The 18,071-nt window shown below is 42.0% G+C and overlaps 1 protein-coding gene across 3 annotated transcripts in view; it reads right to left on the reverse strand.

The window, feature by feature from the left end:
• Positions 1–14: 14 nt before the first annotated feature.
• Positions 15–18,071, reverse strand: part of PCTP (phosphatidylcholine transfer protein) — a 25,370-nt gene continuing 7,313 nt past the window's right edge. For 2 of the 3 annotated variants that reach the window (XM_011365004.2, XM_023533519.1), the window contains exons 2-6: positions 9,288–9,405; positions 6,472–6,551; positions 3,366–3,537; positions 2,400–2,467; positions 15–1,256 (exon numbers count right to left, since the gene is read on the reverse strand). In XM_011365004.2, coding sequence (XP_011363306.1) covers positions 1,191–1,256; positions 2,400–2,467; positions 3,366–3,537; positions 6,472–6,551; positions 9,288–9,405 — 504 coding nt within the window. In that variant the 3' untranslated portion in view covers positions 15–1,190. Of the gene's footprint in view, positions 1,257–2,399; positions 2,468–3,365; positions 3,538–6,471; positions 6,552–9,287; positions 9,406–13,033; positions 13,146–18,071 lie in introns of all 3 variants that reach the window. The other variant, XM_011365005.2, reaches the window with a different exon arrangement.

Consider the following 18,071-nt stretch of genomic DNA (forward strand, 5'->3'; position numbering starts at 1 on the left):
GCAGACAGGACAAATGTAAGCCATTCTGTATTTATTCGGTATTTGATACACATTCCTTCCCAGAGGGAAAACATACAATCTGAGGTATCCCATTTTAATAAATCCCCTGCTCTGGGTTTACATCCTGAATTTCTATGCCCATTAATCAAGGTTTGGTACTATCACGTGTACACAGTAACTAAAAATTTTCCCTGAGATCATCAAGGCTGTGCCACAGAATATCTTGCCCTACCAAAATTCAGGAGAAAATACAGGAAACTAGTAGTCTTTTGGTAGTGGAGGAGGCAGACAACTTAGGTAGAATTCCTGAGAAAAAAGTGTAGAGTCAACCCAGCCACTAATTAATATTTCCCTGGTGTGGACTCTTGTCAACATCTCCAAATATTCTATAAGGGAAACTCACCTTATTGCATATAAAGACACTTTATCACAATGCTGTGTGCAAAGCATCTTGGCTAGTGCTAACTACCAGCACCATCTTGATGCCTCAATTGCCAATAAAATGCAGAGCTAGTGAGGTATGGACGGCCTTTCCCCAGTGGCATACAGGAAAGAGAAACACATGTTATTCACATTATGTACTTGGTCAGGCCTATAATGTTTTACAGAACGGTTTGAAATCGAAACAGCATGTGATCCTCCATGAGCAGGAATAGGAAGAGACTTTTTGAATTATCACTTCAAATCCCAGCCAAATCAAGTCACCAAAGCTTAAGGCAAATGGACATCCACATAGTCTTCCAGTCTTGGTGCACTGAGAGTCAGCTCTGCTGGGAATGCAACTTCCAGCAACCCCGCCTGAGTTGCAAGAAATCACATTCTGAGCAGGATCCAGTTTGCTAGGATCAGTCATTCTTACATTTTGTTGTCACTCTTCTACCCGCCCATCCCCCTAAGATGGCACAATGGAATGATTGTGTTCCTTACTGAGGACTTCCCTTTTTAAAAATAAACAAGCAGAAGTTTCCCTAATGTGACCCATTTTCCATAGTAGAAGAAGGCAGCCGGTCCTGGGGTGGGAAGAGTGGGGAAGGAAGCCAGGCGTCAGGCATACGCACGCTCCGAGCCGATATGCTAGAGAGTATGCCGGCCTCTGAAGACGGGAAAAGTGAAAGGAAGGCTGAGCGTCCATGGGGTGTGGCACTTCTGGAGACATTATTCCATGGACACAAGGTTCCCAGTTGCCTTTCTTAGTTTTTCTTGAGGTAGGTCTTACAGGCTTTGGCCATGTCTTCCAAGAAGTTAGGAACTCCATTCTGCAAAGCAAAGCAGACTGTCATTTCTAGGGCCTCATAGCAATCACTCCTGATTCTTTGGGATGTGGCTATGGTAAATAAAGATGACTTTTGGAATAAGAGAAGACTGTAGGACCTTGGGCTGGATTTCGACAGAATGCTGCCACAAGTAGTGACAAAAGGTAAGATCTAGGGAGGAGGTGAGACTAGACGACAGAGGTCACTGTCACAAGCCAGTCTTAATATTTTGATATTTGCTAGTAAAAAGTTAAGACATTTCTGAGACACCATTTCTTGGAAAACAGGAGATGGGATTGGGCTGGGTTGTTCAATTCTTCCAAAGAAATGAGAGAAAGGACTTGCTGTAGAGAATTAGGAAATGGTAAGGATTTGGGGGCAAGAGGAAGGATATATTATCGTTTAGTTAGTGTTGGGCGTCATGCAAGACTTTTCCCAAAAATTGTCTTATTTACCCCCACTCTATGAGATAGGTAATATCCAACTCCATTGGGAAAAACTTGATGGCGTCCATAGATTACACAGTCAGAGTAGGGTCAGGACTCAAACTTGCATGGGTTTGACACAAATCCTGTGTCCTTTCTCACTCTCCCAGAGAATCTGTTGAGCCCTCCAGCCAGTAAGCAGGACTTGCACAAAGCAGGCTGAATGGTCCCCATGCAGCCAGGCTCCTAGGCAGTCTCGAGTAATCTGGGCTACCATTGTAATTCCCTGCCCTGACAGAACAACAAGACAAAACAACAATAACAAAACTGGAGGCTTTCCCTAGGCTTGGAGACAGCCAGCCGGTCGTCTCCCGAGCCAGGTCAGACTGTCTTACTCCTCCATAAGCAGATACAGGGTCCAAAGGCACCACTGTTCCTACAAGGAGCACGCTATTGTCTGGAGGTTCCAGAGAGTGATCCTGGCGGGGTCTCGGGGCGCCAGCAGGGAGGGGCTGGCATTCCAGCTAAGGATTCTTTGTCTTTTGTCCCAGCCTCATCCTGGGTGTTGGCAACCCTGTCCGAACCGTGGTCACTCAACCAAGCCACTTCATAAAAGAACCTCATTAGGCTTGAGACAGCGTGTCTTTTCGGCCTGACAGCCCCATGGGCTAAGTCAACATTTGTCAAAAACACTTCCCCCTCCTGCCTCCTGGGATCTCACCTTGGTGGCCCAGTTAATGAGCCAGGACGGAATTTGGCCACCCGGGTTATCGAAGTAATACATGAAAACTAGAGGGGGAAAAGAAAGGACAATTCAAAAGGAGAAAACACGTTAGAAAGATACAGCAACAAATCCTGCAAACCTTCCCCCTTTCGATTCAGACCCAGAAAGTAAGGAGGGCGGTAACACGTAATTCATGTGGGCTTCTCTCGTCTGCCTTGTCTTTGGGAATATTCATATACAAAAATTTTTGAAAACATAGCCACAGGTACATTTTGCTGCTATTTATTAAAAGCCTGGCAAGTGCTAGACATTCGGGATATAGTCTCTTATTTAATTCATTCTCTCACTCATTATCCTAGCAATCTGAAGGAGCTGGTGAAATTCAACCCCAGAGTGTAAATGATAAAATGGGAACTCAGAAGTTAGTTGACATGTCAAGGTGACAGGTCTAACAAGCATCAGAACTATAGTTCAGATTTTGCGTCAGACGCAAGACCACACATTCCAGCAGGGCAGGTGGCTGCATGCCCAGCTCTCCGCCCCCAGCTCTCGTAGTTTGAACTCAAGGTAGGCAGGCCCTGAGTCTCTGAGTTTTTGCGGGGCAGGAGCTATGTCCCTGAGATAGTCCTGTCAGCTCTTCGCCCACCCACAGGCCCAGTAGCAATGTACCCACATGACTAGCCTGAAGTCATTTCTAACCCTGATTGATGTTCTGATTTTATCTGGGCAACGGAAGAGTCAATAAGAATAGAGTGAATTAGATTTAAACATCCACCTTGCACTCTAGTCAAGTTTCTGGGACGAATTGAGCCTCTCCCCAGGCGTCCATCCCTAGGTTGTTCTGCACCCCTACCCATTCTCTGATCTCAGGTAACAAGCATCACGCATTTACATGCCTCACAATCAGCACGGCCTTCACACAAGTGGCCCTGGCCAGTGCACCAACATGAGCCCTGGCTTTACCTTTGCTCCCCTTCTTGCCATCGCTCTCGATTGCCAGGCACTGCTTGTACCCCTTCACCCGGATCACTCCTGGCCTCTCGGCGAACTGTGGCACAGAGGTGCTCTGAGCCAGGACCACATGGATCTTCCGTCCTTCCACATCCAGATCTCGCCGCTGCCGGATGTAGACATACTGCACCACCAGTCAAGGCATGACATCAATGCCAGCATTTCAGATGGGGAGAAGGAAAGCCCTACGAGCTCTACAAGCCTGAAGCAAAGGGAGGGCATTCTGTCCTTCCCACTTGGCATTTCTACCCACATATATGGTACTTCAGTTACCTGCCCTGTCTCCCTACCTGCACTGCTGGATTGTGCCTCATACCACCTGGTATTCTGTGAATGATAGCATGATGCTTTTAATTATGTGGGGAAGCCACTCCTCATCTCTCCAAGACGGCACTGGGAGATATCAGAGGATTGGTCACCCACCAGCTATGTGGTCCTGGGTTAGTTACTCAACTTCCCTGAGACTCAGTTTCCCTGTGAAGGAAAGGGGAGTAACATAGTCCAGAAGATATGCTTGGCGGGGGCATTACAGAAGGACAAGCAGAATAAGTACTCGATAAACAATGAGGTCACTCACTTTGTCTTGCCCTCCTCCAAAGCTCTAATTACTGACCTCTCTACACAGAGGACAGTCCAACAATGGAAGACAAACGAATACCTGAATATTTAGCAGGCAGAGGTCCTCTCTGGGTTAACGCTGGTTCACCAAGAATAACAAAATCATTTCATCACAGCAAACACAGAATAACCACTATGTCTATGGCACTATTCTAGGAAGATAACCTTAAGAAACAATAAGAGTCCACTTGTTGAGAGCCCTCACAATGTAATGAACATTATGTGCTTTACGTATAGCATCATTTTTGATCCTGACAAAGTCCCTGTGAGTTCAATATAAGCATCCCCATCTTACAGTTGAGAAAATTACATCAGAGAGGTAAAGAAACTTGCCTAAGATCCCATAGCTCGGCTGAAGTGACGAAACCTGAATTTGAACCCAGATGTGGCTTCAAAACCTAGTTAGGCTTTCATAGCTTGACAGAGCTCAACTTTTTGTGCATTATACTTTCAAATGACAGAATTTTAGGTTTAACACTGGAAGGAATTAAAAGCCTAAGGCAGTGGGAAAAAAAAAATCACTCTCAGTAGAACACAATTACACTTACTATAACAGCAACAACCACAGCCCCATGACACCTCAGAGTCTACACCCAGAGCTGTCCCACCCTTCACTAAGGCACCTGCAGGGTGGTCTATTACCCCCACTCTCTATGTACTGATGAGTAAAGTTCTTAAATGTTTTAGAGGAAAAATAATGTTGTTTTGGCTCTGGTTTTGGTTTTCCTCTCGCCCACATCACAGCAAATACTGTCCTACTTTCTCCCATCATTTACTCAGTTCATGTGATAGATATCACCCGACACTCCACTGATAAAACATTAACTTGACATATTGATTAAAGTTTGGCAGAGGTCTATGAAGGGTTGGAAGGTCCAGTGTGCCATAGCTGAGGCCCAGTGATGTGAAAGGGCTTTTCCAAGGTCACATGGCAAACCAGAGAATGGGCATGCATTCGACCTGGGATCTTTCCTCTAAAACGAATGTTTCTTTTTCAATCACTGTACTATAATCTAGTCTCAAAAATTTAACAACCCTTGTTAGAGAGACATAGATGCATATATAAAGACTAAGAAACTCATTATAGGATTGTGTGACATTGGAAAGCCAATGAAATAAAAGTTTAAGGAGTCCCAAGTGTCCACTCCTAAAAATACCTACCTAGCAGTGTCCCTGTGAGGTAAGAGAGGTAGGATCATGGCTTGGTCAAGACTTCTATCTCTGGAGACAAGTGGACCTGGGTTCCGACCCGCCTCTTCCACCCACCAGCTGTGTGAACCCAAGCAAAGTTGTGAACTTCTCTTTGCCTCAGTTTTCTTAACTGTGAAGTGGGGGTCATGATGCCTACCTCACACAGTTGTTGGCAGGATTAGAGAAAACCACATAAAATCTAAGGGAGTAAGTAACCCACCAGTTGCTGAGCTGTATGCAAACTATCTAGCAGTGTGTGGGAATTGTATCAAGAGATAAAGCCCTATAGAGTTTATTATCTAGTCGGGGCCAGGGTAAACACATATACTTAGACACAAAAACGCATACAAACAATACACATAAAACGCACCCACATTCTCCCTCTCTTTCTAGAGAATAATTGTTTAGAACATACAAACTTATAGAATGTTAGAGCTAAAAAAGATCCCAGCAATCACCTAATTTCAGTGATTTCCAAAATGTATTTTTTAATCCACAAGACTCTCTGCTAAAACGATCCTAGATAGAAATTCAGTGTGTGAAACACCCAGCTGCTATGATTAAAGAAGACAGGGAAGGAGTCAATACACTGCCTATCAGACATCCTACCCCCAGCCTGCCCACCCAGCAAATTTCCATCCCACCCTCCCATGCTAGTCTTCAACAGGCTTCTCAGAACCTTGGAGTGCCAGCTAAAACGCCCCACATTTCCATTCAACTGCTTCACATCATAAACAAAGAGATTGAGGGGAAGAAGCATGTACCCAGTGTCCAGAGCCAGTAGTCAGGGAGGAATCACTGTGGATTCAATAAAACAGGAAGGGGAATAAGAGAGCTGGAATTGTGGGGGCCTGAGTTCCAGTTCCCTCTCTGCCACTAATCACCTATATGTATGTCTCTGTCACTTTACAACTTTATTGATTGAGGGAGTGTATCAAACATTCTTCATCAAAAGTTCTTTTCAGGTCTCTAATCCTGTGGCTCAATAATTTTAAGCCCTAAGAAAGCTCCTAGGAAAGTACGAGCTTCCCTCCAATGACCACAATTATCGATGCTCCACGTGGTCAGGCCCAGAAATCACACTCTGAGGTCTCCTTAAAGCCACATAAGGAGCAATACCTTTAATAGAAGCTTCTGCAAGAACCGAAGACAACATCCACACCTGCTGGACGTACCACCATCGGGCGATGAACATGGGGCACAGCAGCACTTAGAAAGCTGATTGATGATACACCTTGAGAAAGGATACATCCCTGTTGGACATGGGAAAAGGGTATTTCACTTCCCAGTAGACCACAATCTTGCCGTCACATTCTTTTTCATAGAGTTCTAAGGAGAACAAAAGAAGCAATGTATCTGGAAGCCTCTTTGGCTTCAATAAACAAGAAGCTTACATATTATGACCTTGTAGCGTATGATAAACCACTAATGAATGCATAAGGCACAGAATTCTAGAAAAAGTCAGGCAGATTCATTACCACTGAAAGCTTGTTGCTTAGGTGCATAGTCCAGTAGATATAAAAACAAAGTAAAAATGAAAGAACCCAACAAAATTTGTCTATCTCATAACACAAGTTTCTCCAATAGAATCCAACGAAACACAGTCAGGCATCCAAAAATAAAATTTCAGGTTTTAAAATCAGGGTAACCACCAGATGTCACTAGAGTACCAATAGTTTTGCTTTTGAGCCATTTCCTCCCTCTAGAATTTAGGACAGTACAGCTGGCCCTGGACTGAGTCACCCAGTCTAATGTAGTTAGCTGCAAAATGAAGGTATCTTTCCTAAACAGCTAGAAAATGGCATAACAGTGGCTTCTCTCCCGTGTTTCTTTACACTATTCCACAGCTACAGTAACCAAATCTCCTTAACATTCCATCATGCTATTGTGTGCAGGTCGCGGCCAAATCATGGAGGGAGATAGCAAAAGAATTTGATAACATGCACACTCTCCAACCCTAAGCTGTACAGTGAGCTTCTCCTTAACCATTTAGAGAAGAAGCCAAACCAAGGCTGCTGAAGTAACCGAGAGAGTCCCTTGAGATGCTGATGAGGAAAATGCATTAAATTAATTCAGCTTTTAAAAGAAAATATATTAGAAGTAGACCATGGATTAAAGAGCTTACCAGCCCATTGGTGCCACAAGAGGCTGAGACACTTGTTTTTGCATGCTCAGCACTGACTCTCCTTGGACCAGCATCTCAACTCTCCTTCAGGGCCTGACCCTTCCCTTCCTTCTTGACTATGTGGTTTAAGCAGAACTGACGCAGCAGTAGTTTCGGGACTGGGGAAATGAGCAAGACATGGCCATGGGGGTTAGTTCAGGGGTAGTGCTTCTGGCCGGCATCTTAGCTTGCCACTCCAGCAGGTTTAGGCTGAAAAGTGGTTAGTAAAGGCTCACAGGTAGCTCACAGAATATCCAGGAGGACCAGAGTTAGGTTTAGAACCTGAGGATTGTTCCAGAGAAGCCAATCTGCTGCTGCCACTGAACTAGACACCATAGCATGACCTGTTGATGCTAGGTACAAAACATCAGATCTCTGCAACCATTTATCCCAAAGTCAGATGCTTAGCTGTGACCATCAGATGATTCTGCATGCTGCCTGCTTCCTCGTGTTACTCTTCCCAAACTGAAGCCACATGTGCATCTTATGGCCAACTTCTATATCACATGACTGAACCATGGCTGCTAGGGAGACTGGGACAGTCTGGTTTCACCCTTGGATGGGTGAGCATCATAATTCCAGATAGGAAGGGTATTTGAAAAAACTAAGTGATGCAAAACCATGACAAATGTCCACCGGAAATAAGCACATGGTCCATGCTGAGCCAACAAGAACCAATCCTGGAGCTCTGGCTGCCATCAGTAAGAAAGTGGAATTCTTGTTCTAGTTTCTCCGGGGTTACTTATATCAGGGTCCCCAACTTCCGGGCTGTCGACCGGTACCAGTCGGTGACCTTTTAGGAACCGGGCCACACAGCAGGAGGTGCTAGTGGCGGGCAAGTGAGAGAAGCTTAATTTTATTTGCAGCCACTCCCCAGTTCTAGCATCATCCCCTCAGCTCCGCGTCATACCATTAGGCATTAGATTCTCATAGGCGCACCGTTCTCTGGTGCCAAAAAAGGTTGGAGACCACTGATTTATAATTTAAGCCTGGATCTTCTGATGGCTATCTTTACCATGACATAGGAATCTGCCTGAGAATTAGGTCAACACAGAAGAAAAGAGTCAAGAGATGAAGTAATTATTTAAATATTAGATGCAACTGTCCTAGAAGCCAGAAACCCATGGAGTTTCTAATGCCTTGAACCAGTAAACTCTTTTTCCTTTTCTTACACTAGTATTTGTTAGCTTTTGGTTACTTGCACCCAAGAGTTCTGAGTACAGCAAGGGTCTTTCAGAGTTTCTGTGCCCCTTGGCAACTACAGTTCTATACCACTGTGACTGAGATGGCAGAGGCCAACCCCACCTCTAGTGGCAGGAAGGTCCCCTATTTAATGCCTTTCATAACTATCCATCACTTATAGGGTGAAATCTAAGAACTGCAGGATGGTAGCCAGTCTAGGCCCTTGGGGATGTGAACCCTCTTCTCACCCTAGCTCCAGATTCTGCTATCAAATAGCTCACGGTTTTGAATACTGTTTCATGCTGTTTCACGCTCTCCTGACTTGACTTCATGCCGTTCCCTGGGCCTGGAATGCCCTGGCACCAGTCATCCCTTTACCCTCTCTCTTCCTCACATATATGTATTCTTTTTGTTTATAAAACTTTGATTCAACTTCTAGACGCCACCTCCTCTAGGAAGCCTTCCATGACACCTAGGTATATAGGATGGCAACCAACTTACAGAGAGAAGTAGCCCTAAGAGCAAACTGGCGCATATGCAAGGAGCATCATCCTAGGAATTGCATAGGCATAGTTCAGCCCAGCACTTAAGACTTCTATGCCAAAATTAAAAATGAAACATAATACAGAATTTAAACCTACTGCTTTATACTGGGTAGGATAAATAACAATAGATTCTACTTTCTAATCAACTTTTTGAAAATAGCAGGTGTTTCTCACCTTTAACATTTTGGTCCCACTGTTTTCTGTAGTCTATGTCCATGTAGACATCTGCGAGCAGAGCTGGCGGGCAACTCTCCAGGACACCAAAAACTTTATACTCACAAAGTCCAGTCTCCTGTACAAACAGAACAGGCAGAAACAATCGATTGATTCCCAAACTGATAGAGCTGGGTTACGTAGCATATGAAAAACAGCTGAGGATGGCATTCATGCAATACCATTTATTGAGCACCTCTCTGTGGTCTTGGTGATACAATATGGTGAAAAAGCAGATGAGGCCCTGCCCTCATGGGTCTTGAGTTCGCCTAGACGCATCCGTGGTGGTGGAAGCTGTAACCACTATCCAGCTAATTTAAGTAGGACATGAAAGGAGTTATGTGATAATTGGTGCTTGATTTGGGGGGAGGAGGCTTTACATAATCGGATGGTCAGGAAAGGCCTCTATGAGGGATAACATTTATCAGAACATCTTGTTTTAAATACTAAAAGGAACCATTCATGGGAAGGTGGGGAAAACCCAGTCCTCGAGGGGAAGGCCCTCCGACTGACTGGATCGGCATGCCCAAAGAGCAAAAAATCAGGGGGTCTGGAGAACTGTAGATGGGGGGTGGGGGATGGTAGAAGTTGAGTGAGGTTAGAGAGGTAGTGGGGGCTGGGCCCCAAAGGGGTTTGTAACCCAGGGTAAAGGTTAACTATTTTGTTCTTGCTGCTATAGAAAAATCGATGACTTCAAACAGGGGAGGACTTTAAACATGGCATGACTTTCAAAGGTTGATTTTTGCCACTTGGTAGAAAACAGATCGTAAGACAGCAAGGAGATGGTGTAGAAGACCAGCACAATAGTCCAGATAAGAGACGATAGTGATTTGAACAGGGAGGTAACAAGAATGATGGAAAGAAGTCAGTGACTTAGGGATATCTTTTGAAAGTAATGTCGGCAGGAATTGCTGACAGACTGGCTGTGGGGAAAGAGAAAGCAAAGAATTGAGGCTAACTCTCAAAACCTTTGCTTGAACAACCAGGGAAATGAGTTAGGAAAAAACTTGGAGGAAAAGGTGACTGGTGAGCTGTGGGGTAATCAAGGGTTCTACTTTTGAGTTAGAGATGCGTATTAAACATCCAAGTAGGGGATGTCATACAGGCAACTAACATTCAGGAGACAGGTGCTTACTGTTTTAAATAATCACGGGGCATAATGAAACCCAACATTGTTTTATCAATTCTAAGACAGAATTTTTCAGCAACTGCTTCTTTTTTTATACAAAGGACTTGTTGTATAAAGGACTGAAAGAGAGGAGAAACATCATTTTCAGGTCAAATTAGCCCCCTTTTACTCAGAAAAAGACCATTTCTAGATTCCAAAGTACAACAAGAGTTTTCACGTTAAGCCATATCCTTGCCTGTGAGGGTTCTAGGCTATTGCGGCTGCACTACACATTTTCACTCTCTGTACAATGAACACTTAAAGTTCCTGACCCTCATCTTGCCTAAAGGCTCTCCTGTTTATATTAAAACAATGGCTCTTAAATTTCAATGCAAAAGCAAACAAACAGAACAAAAGACTTTACATAGATTCTGAACTTCCGTGTGCTGCTAATGCAAAGCTATAGGGTAATCGTGCATGAACGAAGCCATTCTCTTAAACCATGCCAGAAAGCTTAGGCGAAGTCAAGGGGTAAACTTGGTGACTATTTCTAGAGATCAGAGGACTTCAGGGGTCTTCTAGCTCAGGTGGCATCATAATCCAGGGATAAATACTCAGGGATCTCAGATATATGTGAAGGTACCTAGCAGGAAATGGAAGGTAATACTGAAACTGAATTCATAAGGATTTTCCAGCTCTAAAAGCTTTATACCAAGACTTTCAAATCATCGAATGACAACCTAGTAGATCTGAACCCCTTATATGCTGTGCCGCAGACGCCCCAATGAAACGGTGGACCTTGGGAGAGACATCTTCTCCCTCCTGCTCCTAGCCCTCACATTCACATATGAGAAGATAGTGACAATTTATACATACACACGTTTACAGCCACACATGTTTTAATTAACTTTAGAAGGCAATTAGCTCTTTGTTCAGCAATATTGGGGCCCCATTTTCTATACATACAGAGCAAAAGAGGTAATTATGTCTTGAGGTAATTATCTCCCCAACCTTTAATGAGCTATCTTTGGTTTTCTGGGTAAATTAAGATAAACTGTTTCCTTAAACTGGTTCCCTTCCCCTCCTGAATGTAGTACCAGCTCTAGTGACCTCAGTCGTATACATATCACAGAAAAGAAAACAGAAGCTCTCTAGGAAGAGAAAAATAGAACGTGTGATTTACGTGAATACAGAAGAATGAACTATTGTGACAACTTCCTTTAAACACTCCCTTTGTGGCAGAACTGAGAAACGCCAGAACTCCAGAGAAACAAAATGCTCCATAACACTTTTCCTTGTCTATCGATAAAATGTTCTTTTCAAGTGCAAACAGCCCCACCCAAATTCTTGGATCTAAGTTCATTTTCAATAATTATTTCTTTTAAAAAAGGATCTTGGCAAACATACTCATGGTTTTATTTTGTCTTTTAAAAAATAAAGCAAACTTTTTAATAATTATAGAAATAATTCATATTCGTTATAGGAAAATTGGAAAATGCCAAAAAGAATAAAGAAAATAAAAATGGCATGTAACCCCATAATTTGTAAATATCTACTGGTGATATCTGACATATTTCTTTTAAGTAAACTAATACCTTCTATATGTTACAAAATGAGAATAATATGGTATAAACAGCTTGTATTCTTATTTTTAACAATATTACATTGAAGCTATGGAGAGAGATCACACCTAATTTAATTATTTTCTTAAGCTATTTCCATTTCCAAACATTTTTACAAATAAAAATAAAAATATTGCTGAAATAATCTATTATTTTACATGAACCAACTTGGTCCATAATTCCAATTTTTTTGTTAGCAAAGCTTCTTTTGAGATAAATCGTATGGTAAAGAGTATTAACATTTTAAGGGTCTTTATACTTTTTATAAACCTTTTAAGAAAGTTTGTACCAATTTATACTTTTAACCAGTAGCAAAAAAGCATCTCACCAGGATTGGGTGCCATCGTTTGCACAATTTGATAAGAAAAGGCATGTCTTAGCTTAATTTGGACAAAGTTTTTATTATTGATTGATTTCTTTAAAGTCAGAGATATAAACTCTCTGCAACATTTGTTGCAGATATGTTTCTAAGCTTACTAATATTTCAATAATTTATTTCAAATAACTTAAGAGGTTTCCTTGGCTTTTCCTAAAGCTCCTCCAGAAAACCACAACTTAGAATGGCTCCATTTACTTATTGCACTGTAAAACACACTGTATACTTGTCTAGTGCTCCACTTATAGGACATTTGATTTCCTATACATCAAATTGTAGAAGAATTATTCAATAGTATGGAATCAGTCAATATCTTATATAGAATATAATTACCAGAAGATGCAGATGATACTCCTTTCTTTTGTGCTAAAAGAATCCCTATGGTGAATATAGTTAATAATATTATAATAATGACGTATGGTGTCAAATGGGTTCTCGACTTATCGGGGTGATCAATTCATAAGTTATATAAGTGTCTAATCACTATGTTGTACACCTGAAACTGATATAGCATTGTATGTCAACTGTAATTGAAAAAATTTTTGATTATTTAAAAAAACAAACAAAAAAAAAAATAAATAAAAATTTAAAAGACACCTACCATGTTAAAAAAAGAAGAAGAAGAGCCCCAACGGCAATGTACACAGCTAGAGGCAGTCATATGACAAATACCTTCTTCCTTTTCTGAATATGAATATTTGGAGCTGCAGCAGCTATTTTGTGATGAAGAGGTAACAAACACAAGAAGACAGAGTGAAAAGACTCAAAGAGATTTATTGGCATCATTGATTGGCTAAACTAATGCCAGCAACTATTGACCTCTGAACTACTTGTTAAATAAAAAAAATAAACCTCTCTTAAAGTCATTCTTAGTCTAGTTTTCTGTTACTTGCAGCTAAGAGTAAGCCTAACTGATTCAAGTGATCCTTCCTGACAATAAATTTAGCTTGAGTCCTGTGATCTGGGAAAACAGTGGAGGTTCAGAAATCCTCCTACCTTTGTGTTCCAGAAAAGAACTTATTGTAAAGAACCAACATTCCCTAACATGAGTTAGGTAAGACTCACAGATCCCCCCCGCACCATTTACCTATGACAAGGCCAGACACAGACCCTCTAGACCAGGGATCCCCAAACCCCAATATCAGTCTGTGACCTGTTAGGAACTTGACCTTACAGCAGGAGGTGAGCAGTGGGCTAACAAGTGAAGCTTCATCTGTATTTGCAGCCGCTCCCCAGTGCTGCTTCAGCTCCACCTCAGACTATCGGGCATTAGATTCTCATAGGAGCACCCGTCCCTGGTGCCAAAAAGGTTGGAGACCACTGCTCTAGGCTCCCTTTCATTGCCTCATAAATGATTAGCTGAACTGCTTTACTTTACTCCACTGATCAGTCAGAACAAAATGCTGTTAACCAGACTGATTAAGCTTCTTTCCTTCTTCTAGGCCCCTAAGCATTAGACCACCCTCAGCCTGAGCCAGCATACAACCCTTCCTGATAACAAACTAGCCTCATGGTGAAATAGTCTTTGATTTCCTATCCAGTCATGACACCTTTCATCTCACTTCCCCACATCTGGTTTCTACAAAAGAAAAACTCTGCCTAACTCTTGAGACACTCACAGTTCTTAACGGTCAAAGGTTCTCCCTATTACAACAATCCCTTCTCCCACTTTGTAATAATCCTTTTGAATAAAAGTCTCTCCTTACTAAGTCTTGATTTGTTTTTTCTTTGACATTACTGTGAAGTATAAAAGTAGATTGACAGAATAGTGCTCATAAGATTTATGACTATTTACAGGGAAATACAATTATGTGTAAATTCATTAAAACAGTACAGACGTACATAAGCATTGCTAAAATGCATTGCCAAGGAAGAGAAGAGATAATGGAAACTGTTAGTGAACATTAAATAGAGGTATATTTAGTTTTGCACAGAGATATCTAAAACTCCACACACTCTGTTAGAAAAAGTGCCATCTCCTTCCACTAAGTAACCCAGAAAAAAATTATAAACTTGCTGGGACTCACTACATTCCAGCCCTGAGAAGAAATCGGGGATAAGCTGGCTTTTCGATGGAATGTGCTTCCTTTGGACCTGTCAGCAGTCACTGCAAAAGCCATGTACTCTGTATTTGAAGTTTTCCATCACTTCGACCTGCTATAAATGATTCCAATAATACCAGTAATTGTTTCTCTAATTGTTTCCAGTTTTATAGTCATTATCTCATGTAATCTTTAACACAGCCCTGCGATGTAGATAGGAACACTAGTGTTTACCCCCATTTTATGTGAAGAAAGCTCAGAGAGGCTAAATTACTTACCCGAGTCCGTATAGCTAATATACTTGGGGCAGCCAAAAAGGCAACACCAGCCACTTCTACTTCCCACAATGTCTCCTTATTTAGCTCTTCTCAGTGTGCATGTTTTCTCCAAACCATGTTCCAAACCACAAGTTAATGATCAAGTTAAAGAGGAGCCATTACATAAAACCTTAGAGCCAGAAGGGGCCTTAGACCCTTGATGTAAAAGATGTCAGAGACTTGCCAAGAGTCAACAGATACACTGTGCGGGGCAAAGCCTGGATGGGAACCTGTTCCTTCAGGCCCCCAAGACAGTGTGCCTGCCCCAGACCACCCAAGAAGGACCTCTCTCTGAGATGTCCCCCTGAATTCCTAATCCTGGTGTTTGTCCAACAGGCCTCCAACTACCAGAAGAGGTATTTTTTAGATGCTGCTTCTGGAGGGTTCAGATAAGGACAGGGGCAAAGGGAAGAATGGAGAAAGGATGAATACTGTCACTTTCAAAGGACTAGGGCCGTGTTTTCTCTTTGTATTGTTCCAAAAAGTCATCTCAAAAACCTTGTAACCAGAAAATACAGCCTGGTGGATACAGCAAGGGCTCAGAGTCACAGCCCAGGCAGGGTCTAAACTCTTCCGTCGGCTCGCTAGCCTAGCTTTCCTCAGCAGCACAGCGGGTCAAATAAGAGTTTCTACCTAAGGGAATGATTATGAGGATTAAATTAGATAATACATCTAAAGTTCTTAGTGTGATGCCTAGAACATAATAAGTACTTAGTATGTATTAGATATCATTTTCATTAATAAAGTTGGTATGCTGAGCTCCTTTTTCCAGATTGAAGAACTCAGGATTCAGAACTATAACATAATACACATTTTGAGGGAAACTAACATCTATGGAGTACCTGCTCTAAGCTGGGCACTGTGTTTGGTGATTAATATTCTCACTAATCCTGTGATGTAAGCATATTATTATCTCCATTTCATAAATGAAGAAATGGAGGTGGGTGGAGGCATGGTTTGGCAACTTGCTAATTGCTGAATGTGCTAATCTTTGAGATGTTCTGTTATTCTGGAAACCTGTTTACATATCAAGCTGTGTAGACAAGTGGCTATTCAAATATATGAAAGGAAACTGTTCAATTTCTTTTCAATTTAATTCATAGGGTTAAAATATTTTGAGAAACATTACTACCAATAATGATACATTTATTTATCCTAATAAAATCTGGAAGAGCTCATATATGTTTATATATCAAAAATATCAAAATGTGATGTTTGCATTTGATACTGCAATTCCCAGAGAGAGGCAATCCCTGGTGGACCCCATTCCCCCTGTGCATCCTCTCACTCTCTTCAATTCACGGTGATTTTCTGCATTTACATCACTAACTACAAGATAGCCTGATGAGCCACATTTCTCTAATCCTATAAATGCACAGTGAATTTTCTTTGCCTCTCACAGAAGAGCTCATTTCCATTCCTCAGGGGAACAGGAAGCCTCCCCCATCAGTGACTGTGGAAGCCATCCAACTCCAGCCACTCTGGCAAGTTACAGACTTAGACTGTGTAAAAAGTAAGCATTTTTCACCAAAGAGAATCCATTCTAATGGCAGGAGTCAAAGCTGCAGCTGCCACTGGGAAGTGTGTACCAAGACCGTATGAAGAAAGACAGTTGACAAAATGTGATCTAATCTTTTAGATTTCTCTGTGAAAACATGGTAGGTTCAATCCCTTAGGTCTGTAGGTGGCTAGGTAAAATAATAATGATAGCTAATACTGAATATCAGACACTGGGCTAAGTGCTTCACAATCTACACAATGATAATATGAGATATAGACCATCAGTAAACCCATTTTTTAGACAAAAAACTGAGCCTCAAAGAAGTTCTGAGAAATAGCAGGAAAAGGTAAATCTATAGAGATAGGAGGTAGATTGGTGGTTGTCTGCGACTGGGAGTGGGAACAGGGAGTGACTGCAAATGGGCAAAGGTTTCTTTTGGGAGGTGGCATAAATGTTCTAAAATTAGATTGTAGTGAAGGTTACATAACTCCATAAATTTACTAAAAATCATTGAATCGTACTTAAAATGACTGAATTGTATGGTGTATAAATGATACCTCAAAAAAGTGCATATAAATGATACCTCGATAAATAAAAAGAGAGGCTATGAAATTCACACAGGGTCACACAACTAACGATGGTAGAACATGGACATGAAACAAGTGATTTTATAGCGGAGTTCATGATCTGTGATATTGCCTCCAAACTGTCTCTGACTTTTCCAAACATATTCTTAGATAAATAATAAGCTGTTAGAGTGCATATAGCTATAGTTAGCATGACCATATAATTAGAGGGACCCGGTGAAAGACACAAAGCTTGGCTTATACCTGTACACAGAAGTGGGGGATCCTGCTCACCAGTCTCCTCATTCCCCCAAGTCTAAATCTTAGGACCAGCATTCTCAAACTGCCTTATACCACATGCTCCCCTGAAAGAGAAGTAAGGAAGAGAACTGAGGCCCTAACATGGCTATCCAGTTGTATGCTCAAGGAAGATGGAAAAATGGGAGGTGGGGGGGTACAAGCGAGCACTGGCCTTGGTCTGTGGCAGGAAGTAGAATGCTACACACAGATGCTGAGCTTTAAGGCACGGTTGCCCTACTCACTAGTAAAACATGGCTCAGGAAGTGTCCTGGTTTCAATAAGGGATCTACCTATCACACTGCTAACTGCTCCTCCTTAGGAGAGAGACAGAGGGCGAAAGAAGGGAGAAGAATGGTCCCGTGATCCTGTAGTAAAGAAGCTCACTATACAAATCGGATTATGATCCTACTTGGGGAATGGCAGTGGAAGCTTCTCACTCACTGTGGTAAATCTGTTCTCATGGGAATTAATCTATGTTTCCCTTCTGAAAGGCCAAACTTTCTCTCAGCCCAACCTGGCTAGATTTTTCCAGTAATGCCAAGGCTTTTAGTATTTTAGTAGGTCAACAGCATAGAAAAAGCGGTCCCTGGGAAAGTATTGTCTGTTCCTCATCAAACTTTTTGATTAGAAGACCTATCAAAGGAGAAAGGCACAATGTAGGCAGTTCCTTCTCACAGTGTCAGACATTTAGATTTAAAAACATAACAAGTGCAAGACATCAGCCAGATCTTTTCATTTACTTGGGTCTAAACATTGGGTCCAACATTTATTTGGGTCTAAATTGAAGATGTGAGCCTCTGCACACAGGTTTCATACTGTCCATTAGTATGCTGTGGTGTCTGTTGGCATGGTAACGGAGCCCAGAGCTCTAGCGAGACCCGACTGCAGATCACTGGGAAGGCTTTTGTAAGTG

This window comes from Pteropus vampyrus, unplaced genomic scaffold, assembly GCF_000151845.1.
Source record: "Pteropus vampyrus isolate Shadow unplaced genomic scaffold, Pvam_2.0 Scaffold104, whole genome shotgun sequence".
NCBI classification, from domain to species: Eukaryota; Metazoa; Chordata; class Mammalia; order Chiroptera; family Pteropodidae; genus Pteropus; species Pteropus vampyrus.